Consider the following 10,628-nt stretch of genomic DNA (forward strand, 5'->3'; position numbering starts at 1 on the left):
ATGTACTTAATTGTTGTGTGTCACATTTATTGTCACCTAAGATAATGACATGACATATACCACATAATCTAATGTGATGATATGACATGTTCAACGTCAGCAATTAAATATATTTGGAAATATTAAATCAATAACATGCGTTAACCGCTAGTCAACTAACGATTTTTCATCCAATATATATTATTTTGACCAAAAATTTAAATGATGAAGGCTAAGATGTTTCATAGAAAGAATAAAAACTAAAATAATCATACATGTAAATATTAAGAAATAATTTTAACATAAAAAATAAAAAGGAATATTCATATGAAAAAAAATCATATTTATATATATAACTAATGTATTTTTTATGGTGAATTATTAGGGTATAAGGCAATGAGAATCATTGAATATGTGTGCCTGTTATTTGATGGTGGTTTGGGGCTGCAACAAGTTGGCAGCAAGAACTGGAGAGCCTACGTGAAATGAGGTCACCATCAGGGACGAACTGAGGGGTGAGGACGAGGACAGTAATCCCCTTAAGAATTTAAAATTAGTATTATATTTTATATTTTTTGAATGTATTTATTTATTAAAAATACATTTCCGTCCATCTAAAATTTTATAAATTCAAATTCATCCACTAAAATTTTAAAAATTCAAATTTAATCCCTTAATATAAAATTATGTGTCTGTCCCTCGTCACCAATACGAGACAGTGGGTTAATTCCACGTAGAGTCGTATATTTAGTGTTTAAGACAGTTGGTGTTCATGCAAAGGCTCTTGGTGTGTGGGACTTCAAGAATACAGTTGCTGGTGATGGTTCTTTTATAATTTATGTTCGAGATATATAATTTTTTTAATAATATCTTTTCCAAATTTCGAACATAAATCTTTTCTTTAAAAATGTGATATAAATCTTATTATTATATTCATATATATATATATATATATATATATATATATATATATATATATATATATATATATATATATATATATATATATATATATATATATATATATATATATATATATATATAGGGTTAGGATCCAATTACATCTAGTGTAAAATTAAGAGTTTTACATTTTTTATGACTGTTGAACAAGGGAAGTCAAAGGACGAGATTAACTTTTTGCTTTTTATCTTTTCATTTCCTATCGTTAATCTTAACATTAGATATTCATCATCCAACAGTCCTTAAAAAATGTAAAGCTCTTAATTTTATACCAAGTGTAAGTGAATCATACCTCTCTCTCTATATATAATTCAGATACGATTAGATAAATAATGTACACTTGTAAGGTCCTTGAAGATTTGTATAGTCTATATATATATATATATAGGGTTAGGTTCCAGTTACACCTAGTGTAAAATTAAGAGTTTTATATTTTTTATGACTGTTGAACGAGGGAAGTCAAAAGACGAGATTAACTTTTTGCTTTTTATCTTTTCATTTCCTATCGTTAATCTTAACATTAGATATTCATCATCCAACAATCCTTAAAAAATGTAAAGCTCTTAATTTTATACCAAGTGTAAGTGAATCATACCTCTATATATATATAATTCAGATACGATTAGATAAATAATGTACACTTGTAAGGTCCTTGAAGATTTGTATAGTCTATATATATATATATATATAGGGTTAGGTTTCAGTTACACTTAATATAAAATTAAGAGTTTTACATTTTTTATGACGGTTGAACGAGGGAAGTCAAAGGACGAGATTAACTTTTTGTTTTTTATCTTTTCATTTCCTATCGTTAATCTTAACATTTGATATTCGTCATCCAACGGTCCTTCAAAAATGTAAAGCTCTTAATTTTATACCAAGTGTAAGTGAATCATACCCCTATATATATATATATATATAATTCAGATACGATTAGATAAATAATGTACACTTGTAAGGTCCTTGAAGATTTGTATAGTCCATGAAGAATGAAGCCCATTACCCATCCATAGACAATACACATGAAGCCTCTTAACATGCACGATTTGCCTCAGCCCGTGTATTAAAATCAATTTTCTTTCTTTCTACCATTTCACCCTTTTCCTGTATTTTCAAAGGAACTACGTATAAAATTTTATTTCTATTATAATGATATAAAAGGATAATTCATATTTAAAATTACCATTACCCTTTTCCCGTGTATTAAGATCAGTATAAAATTTTTTAGTTTTATATTTCTTTAAGATTATTGAATGAGTAGAAATAAACTACGTACATCAACAAGTAGAGAAGGAAAATATATTCATTGAAGAAAAGACAATCTAATTCATTTATTTCTATTCATAAAATAATCTTTTTTTATATATAGAAAGTCGTTAGTTTTATTAAAAATCGAAAATATTCATAATTACGATGAAGGTTTACAAACATAACCGTAAACTAAATTATAATTAGGACATTTTCCTATAACCATTGACACAAAAACTAGCCACCTAGATCACACAAGGACCAAATAATGAAAAGGTTAAAAAATCTAACCAAAAAGCTCGAACAAAATAAAGATACGAACAAATCTGACTGCATCGGTAAACGGACCACAAAAGGGGATGAAGCTATTAAAAGACAACCGACAAATCGTAAATCAAAGTCAAGCGACGTGAGAAAACTATCCACAAACACAAAACGCGTATCCAAATCAATCCAAGGGTCCAAAGCATGGAAGATTAACATGATAACAAATAAGCGCTATCTTGATGAGTCGTGGCGATGTCAAACCCAGCCCTGAGAAAAATATAAACAAAAATAACAACCAAACAACCGAAAACTACCAAAAGGCAGATATAAACGTGCCACAAAGACAGATGAATGTGTCACAAAGACAACTTTATTCTTATTAAAAAACTAAAAAAATTAAAAGACAACCAACGTTTGACAACTAACATCAAAATCGATACCGTCGTCGGTTAAACAAAATAAAAAAATTAATTTGATCTATAAAAAATAATACAAATTGTAAAAAAAAAAGGGAGAAAAAAGGAGGATTCATAAAACAATCTTAAAAAGGTATAAAATAAAATAAAAAATCATTAGATTTGAGTTAATCCTAACTCATATATTATTACTTTATTTAGATAAATTTTATATATTTTTACCCCTAAATAAGATTTTATCATTTGGTTTGTACATAAATAAACATTTATTTAAGGTTAAAGATTTAATTATCTTAATGTTGATTGTATAAGTTAAAGTTGGAGTTTATTTGAAAATCAATTAAATATTAAGGTATTATCATAGTACAAAGTATTAAAAAGTACTTACTGAGACACACAAGAAGTACAAAAATTATCTAAATAAAATGATAAAATTCATGGTTTTTCTAATTAAATATAAATTTAATCAAATATTATTTTCCATACCTTATCCGGATAAGTTTAGCAAAAGTTGAATTTTTAGGGTTTGTCATTTACTGAGGAGAACATGGTAGGAAATGACACAATGTAATTAATACCAACCCTTTTAGCAATCAAAGCTATGGCCCTCACTTTTGCCTTTGAAAGGATAAAAGTGACATTTCCTTCAACATATGTGGAGCAAGGGAAATTCATGGGAGGATTGGGAGGTATGATTTCTTCTTAAAGGGTAACTTTTTATTTTCTTTTCTCTTTACACTATCTTTAGCAATTAAGAAAGGATAATTTTTACACAAATCAAATTACGTTAATGATTAAAAAGATGGTTGTTATATAGATTCGACCACTAATGATTATATGTAGGGATGGCAAACGGGCGGATCGGGTGCGGATACCTCCTCCCCCATCCCCATACTCACCTAATATTTTCAAATCCACCACCCACCCACCACACATGATGGGTAAAATTTTTCAAATACACACCTGCCCATGCGGGTACATTCTCAAATCCATCCCCACACTCACTACCCAACTGGAAACGTGCCCGGCTAAACCCGCCTGACAGTAACCGTAAGTTATACATAAGCAACAAACATAAAACAAACACGTCCATTAAGAAGCATAATAAAATAAACCAATGATTATCTGAGTTAAGTATTAACATAGATCTTAAAGTACATAAATTATAAGTTATATCTTATTCAATATTCAGATTTATAAATTAGTCTCTAAAATTATACATAAATTCAGAATGGTCCAAAATTTAATGGGTATTTAGTGGGCGGGCGGATGTGGGGTGGGCGGATGTGGGGAAAGTAATGTCTCAAACCCATCACCCGCCCACTACCCGCGACGAGTACCACTTTCTAAATCCACACCCGCCCACTACCCACTAAAGTTATACCCATCCCCGCCCCAATTGGAGCGGGTACGGTGCGAAATCCACGAAATTGTACCCGTTTGCCATCCCTAATTACAGGGTATTTGAACATTCATTGTCAAACGATTGAGAGTTCCTAGAACAAATACTATCACTTATAATCATCCCAGATTAATAAAAAAAAATAACTTTTAGTCCATTCAGTATAGTTCGATTATAACTGTTGATGTAGTAATATCTAGAAAGTTATGGGTTTAAGTGCATTTAAATACAATTATCTTGAACTCATTTAGTGACCTCATGATAAAATCATCTAAGTAACTTTTTAAAGGTTTTCTATGTTAAAGAAATATAAAAATGTGATGTAGAAATGGTAGACTTGGCGGGTGGCAATGCACTATTTGGTAGCCAAAAATGGCACCATCCAATATGGGACCATTACATGTATGTCACACAACCCTTTAGAAAATGCCAAGATTTAAATTTAAATTGTGCCCCACTATTGCCATCAAATTTCCCCTTCAATGAACCCATTTTTCCTATCTTGATAGTGAAACCGAAAAAGATTTAGTATATCATCTCATTCTTAAATTTTCTTTTTAAATTTTGATCGCTTATAGTTTTTAAAGTAATAATATAAAGAAGAATATATGTTTATTGAATTTTAATTTAATTAGTATCATTGTTGACGTGATATTTTAAAGATCGTGAATTGAAATAGTTTGAATATATGATATTCTATGATATTTAGTTGTTGGTAAGAGAAAATAAAATAAAAAGATTTTAGAGTAATGATATTTACACACATAAATGAGAGAACTATAACCTTTCTGAAATGGAAAGGTTCCCCTAAAGTCATCACAAGTGGGAGTTGCTTTCATGCTCTCGACACCATGTTATGGGCAACTACCTTATCATATGCAACATTCTACTATATATATATATATATATATTAAGAACTGTATAAGAGAATACAAAGACATTTTATCTTAAAGATATTTGATTTTTTTACCGACAAGGAAATTAAAATATAATTCATCGAGTGACAACAGTAGTAAAATGAAAAATTATTTTCTTTAGAGATTTTGAGTGCAAATAATTGTGTTTATAGAATGTATTTGTCTTGTCAATACGTTTAATAAAATTCTAAACATATATTATCTTTTAATCACCTCGGACTATTAAAAAAAACTAAAATACCAATTTTAAGAAAAAGAAACTATCACATTAATTAATAAATTTTGTGGGTTTATTTTAAAAGTTTTTGGCGCTGTCTCCGTGATAAAAAAAATAAAATCGAAGAAAAAAAAGATATGTGGTAGATACGGATGCCCTTGAGTCGTACAAGATTAGAAGAGTTTCATAGAGGGAAAAAAAACTCATTTAAGATTAGATTTCTTTACCATCAAGTAACTGATCTTATAAATAGATAAAATGGATTAAGATTATTGTAAGTCGAGAATTCATAAGACAACTTCTGAATCTGGGCGACTCTATTGGGAAAAATGATTCTTGAACACTTTGAGGCATATTTTCAATAGGTAAAGGGGAAGATTCAAATCATAAAATTAAGATTTTATATTTTACTCCACGAGACCTTCACAATGGTATATCATGAATGCTCGGACCGGTGAAGTGAAGAATGAGCAATCGATACTCAAAATAAACTACTTGTGAATTATGTTGAGGAAAATAGAGAGTTTATACCACAAAATGGTGGGATAGCAAGTGTGGGAAGTATATATATATATATATGAAACAACTTGAACGTACGCATAGAGATTCAAAACTTAACGTTAGATATAATTACGAAGAGAAAATAAGTTAGTTCATCAAAGTGAAACCACACAAACAGTTGGATATCAAAATTTTCAAACAGAAAAGCCTTTTCAATCCAAGCTTTGTACAGGGTAATGCTAAGATAATCATACAACGACCAAATTTTCTACATACAATTTTCTTTTCTATAATTCCCCAGATTCCAGAAATAAACAGAAGAAAATCTGAGAGAATAAAAAGAAAAGAAAAGAAAAGAAAAGAAAAACCCTAAGCAACTCACAAGTCATTTATTAAATTTATTCAAACTTGAAGAACATTAGAGGCCTAAACACCAGGAAGAACTAACCAGTAATTAGTCTCACTGGCGCTGAGTTCGAAAAGGAACCGAATGGTTCAAGAAAACAGCAGCTACTTGTTGTGCAATGGAAAACCAGGTCCAGCAAGAAAGGATTATAGTATTAAATTGCAGTTGTAGTCACGATTAGGATCGTGATATCACAATTAGAAGTGTTACGGTGGTGTTACGACTGCAATTTAGTACTGTGGGAACGATGCCCTCTTCACGAACCTCCCTTTCATTCGAGGCCTCTTCTCAGCATTCAGTTTCCGAACCTCGTACCTTATTCTCTTCGAGAACAACCTCGTCCTTCTTTTCTCTCTGTATCTCGACACTCTTGCTTCTCTTCCTCCATCTCCCATTGTCAGAATTTGTCCTCCCATGCAAATCAAACCACCATAGCTATGGCGAGCTTCTTCTCCTTCATTTCCCTGCAAATTTGTAGCCAAATTCATTGTAAACACAGGTACATGTAGGGCGTAAAGTAGAAAGCTTAAGCTTACTTACCATGCAATCGGTCCAGCATTCGTTGGGGTTAAAATCTGGTCGGCCACCGGACGTCCACGGGGAGCCTTGGGTTGCCCAGGAAGAGATGATTGCTTCATAATCTAAGCTCAAAAATGGTTTCTTCTTCTTCGTTTTTGCTGTATTCTCTTCGTATTCCACTCCCCCTTTACTCTTCTTTACATCTTCCTTTACAAACTCATCCTCTCGGCCGCAGGTTGCCGGGGAATCATAGTTAAAGCTTAACTCAAACGGTTCGAAACTCTCTTCATCTTCAACCTTCACTTTACCGTTTACCATTGAACAGTCTCTAAAGTCCTCTTTGGAGTCGATTAGGCCCACCTCCTTCATTGCGAAGGACACGTTCTCGAGACCCTTACCGAGCAAGCTATCAACATCGGCGGCAAACTCTGCAAGATCCATCTCGGAAGGGAAAAACCAATGCGAACCATCAGCCAATAAAGCTTTAGACTCGGTCGCAGTGGCAGCTTCGTTTGACGTCGTGGAAGTGCATAATTCGGCAACAAAGGGATCAAATATCGGCACCCTATAGAGCAACTGCTCCTCTTCATTCTCTTCATGCGATATCTCATCGACACCGATTTCCGGCACGATAGAAACGGGGTCGTTCTTCCTTTTGGAGCCCTTCAGGGGTCGCTTCGTCCTTGCCTTTTTAGTAAACCCTCGATCCCAAGACGGCGAAAAGCTCTCCGATGACTTGTACGAAGCGGTTTTCAGGAGAACTCGTGTATGTCTACGAGCAAGCGGATTCGCCGAATGAACCGAGGAATCGCAGGCTTGGCAAAGGAAAGCATCGTCGGGAGCACAGTACCATCGAGCCCTTCTCTTTATACAGCTATCACAAGCTCTAACGTGTCTGGCACCAACGGCGTTGTCCATCTTCTTCTTGGTAGATAACATCGGAACCCAACTAAAAAACCCCGCTTACCCTACTTCAAATCAAACACAAAAGAAAAGGAAAACTGGGGATTCAAACATCAACAGGGAAATGTTGAATCGATGCTTTATCTGCAGAGACCTTAGAGTGGTACAATTATTTGTATATGTGACCCACAAACTACTGTTTTACAGCATTTTTAAAGGCCATTCCATGCACTTTTGGGTCCATTCAACAGGCCTTATCTGGATTCCCATTGGTCGATGCTGTAAAGTTGATCTTAATCTCTGCATTCTCATTGGCTACATCTCTGATCGAGGGGATTTCCTGTGGGTCCGAAGCACCAAGGACGTGGGAATGAGTCATTTGAACCCATCCTACTGTTTCTTTGCCAATCTTTTCTCTTTCCTTCTGCTAGGGTTTTGAATGAGACAGTTTTGTTTCTGAGTCAGTCTAACAGTTGCATTGTACCTCTTGTTGCGAGTAATCGGATCCCTTTATGATGGTCCCCTCTTTGCGTTCTTGCCATATCCGTTTTCACTTTCTTGATGCTTTGGTTCTTGTGTCTCAGTACTTTTGTATCTCACTGCAACAGGGTCATGCAAACCAGTGTAATCTTCACACTTATGTTTACATGGATTATAACCTATCAAGTGACCTCGGATCAAGAATAGTATTATTCTCCGAAGAGGTTTTGGAATCGAGCAGAATATGTATATATTGTCGATGGTTAAGAAATATTTTTAATATATATTATATTTTAATTAACCCAAACTATTAAAAAAAGTACACAAATGCTCTCCGATTATATGATATTGCTTTGTTGAGTCATTTGATTATTAAAAGTTACAAAATGGTCCCCTAACTATAGAACATTGCTTTGTTGAGTCCCTTGATGATTAAAAGTTACAAATGGTCACCCGACTAATCATATGTTACAAACTCATCATTTTTTGTTAAAAAAAATTGATGACAGTCTGAGCTGGACGTTAGCATATTGAATGAGATAGTTTATTCGTTTGAAATTTTGGAATCAACTTTTATCATATCACAATCAACAAGTTAACGTCAAACCCATAATACCGTCAATTTTTTAATAGAAAATGGACTATTTTATAACTTTTAATAGTTACGAGACTCAACAAAACAATACCCTATAAACAAGAGATCATTTCATAACTGTTAATAGTTTAGGAACTCAACAAAAACAAATCATATAGATGGTAGACTATTTGTGTTCTTTACCCTCTAAAAAGTTTACACGGATTATACCCGTCGTTTTCATTTCACTAAAATCAAAGATGACTAATGAATAACAATGTTTGAGCATGAAAATCAGTGAAGATTGCTGTAATTACCTTCTGGTTTAGTGCTGTCAAGTCGAATACATTAAAGACAGCAAATTATATCTCGAAATATAATTTGATTTTTAAAGATTTTTTTTGTTAAAAATAGACGTCTGAAGGTTTTTAATTGTACTTTTGAGTGTCTACCATTATATTTTTTTAATTTTTTATAATAAATTTTTTTATTAAAAAACCCCATCTCCCTTCTCTCCCCCTCATGTTCTCCTCCCTTGCAAACGGCCAAAGGTCAATTGCCATGGTAGATTGCCACGGTCAACAACAACAACTGACCAAACAGCAAACAACCAACTGTCACATCCGATCAAACGACCGATTAGCATGATCAAATGGATTTTTAGGGATATGAAACCCTAAAACAAAATCATTCATTTATATCATTTTTAATGTTCAATCAGTTGCGAAAGTATGGAGGTTTTGGTCGATCACACGTCGTTGGGTGTTTAGTCGATTGATGGTGTTGGTGGTGGCGGTGGCAAAGAGATTAAAATTAAGGTTTTAAAAGTTTTGATTTTTTTCAAGATCTGAAAAAAATTAGTTCTTTTGGAAAAAATATGTTTTTATTTTTTATTTTAAATAAAAATGCTCAAAATTACCAGAACGTGACACGTATCACTCAACGGAGATTTTTAACGACAGTTAACACCCAGACACCTAAAAGTGTAACGTTGGAAATATTAGACACCTACTTTTCACGAAAAATTCTTTAGGCATCAAATCGTAGTTTGAGATGTAGTTTAGGCACTTATTTTTGTATCAAGCCAATTTCAGAACACACTCAAATAACTATCCAATATACAAACTCAAATAAAAAGATTCAAATTCAATTATAAAAATGAAAATTAAAATAAAACACATAAATTTGTGTAATAAATTAGTAATAACCTTCACTTGATTTAATTTGTGTGTGTGTGTTTTTTTATAAATATTTTAATAAGATGGATTGCCGAAATCAGACACACTTGGAAAGAGGGAGGAGTCCATATCCTTGTTAACCCACCAGAGGTAGGCTTGTAAACCAACCGAACGTTCAGTGAATCGTTCGTGAACCATTTGACGGAAAGTTCGTTTATGTTCGTTTATTTATTAAACGAACGAACATAAACAAGATTTTATGTTCGCTTAATTAAATGAACGAACACGAACAGAGTGCTCGTTCGTTCATTTACGTTCATGAACATTCGATAATATGTTTGTTTATGTACGTTCATTTATGTTTAGTCTAATCTCTCTGGACCCATTTAAAATGTTAAATCCCTAAAAATTTTAATCTGATAGCCATAAATATTTTAAAATTAAATTAATTTTAAATACATAAAAATCCCAAAATAATTAAATATAATATAATCCTAAAACTGTTAGGAAAGAAGACAAAATATTTTCATTTATTTTAGTTTACGTTCGTTCGTTTATGTTCTTTTAACTTTGTTTATTGTGTTCGTTTATGTTTGTTCATTTGTGTTCGTTTATCATTTAAATGAACGAACACGAACAATGAACGAACACAAACAAGCTA

The 10,628-nt window shown here is 32.5% G+C and overlaps 1 protein-coding gene across 2 annotated transcripts; it reads right to left on the reverse strand.

The window, feature by feature from the left end:
* Positions 1–6,058: 6,058 nt before the first annotated feature.
* LOC120209218 (zinc finger protein CONSTANS-LIKE 16-like) lies at positions 6,059–7,923 on the reverse strand. Of its 2 annotated transcripts, none has more exons than XM_039208277.1 (3): positions 6,854–7,923; positions 6,559–6,777; positions 6,059–6,456 (listed from the first exon to the last, which is right to left on the reverse strand). In XM_039208277.1, the coding sequence occupies exons 1-3, from the start codon at positions 7,769–7,771 to the stop codon at positions 6,418–6,420; spliced, it is 1,176 nt and encodes a 391-aa protein (XP_039064208.1). In that variant the 5' UTR covers positions 7,772–7,923; the 3' UTR covers positions 6,059–6,417. The 2 variants fall into 2 exon arrangements, with proteins under 2 accessions (XP_039064208.1, XP_039064207.1); XM_039208276.1 differs by having other exon boundaries at positions 6,059–6,459.
* Positions 7,924–10,628: the final 2,705 nt, after the last annotated feature.

The sequence above is a fragment of the Hibiscus syriacus genome, unplaced genomic scaffold (assembly GCF_006381635.1).
Source record: "Hibiscus syriacus cultivar Baekdansim isolate YM2019G1 unplaced genomic scaffold, ASM638163v2 tig00018474_pilon, whole genome shotgun sequence".
In the NCBI taxonomy this organism is placed as follows: domain Eukaryota; kingdom Viridiplantae; phylum Streptophyta; class Magnoliopsida; order Malvales; family Malvaceae; genus Hibiscus; species Hibiscus syriacus.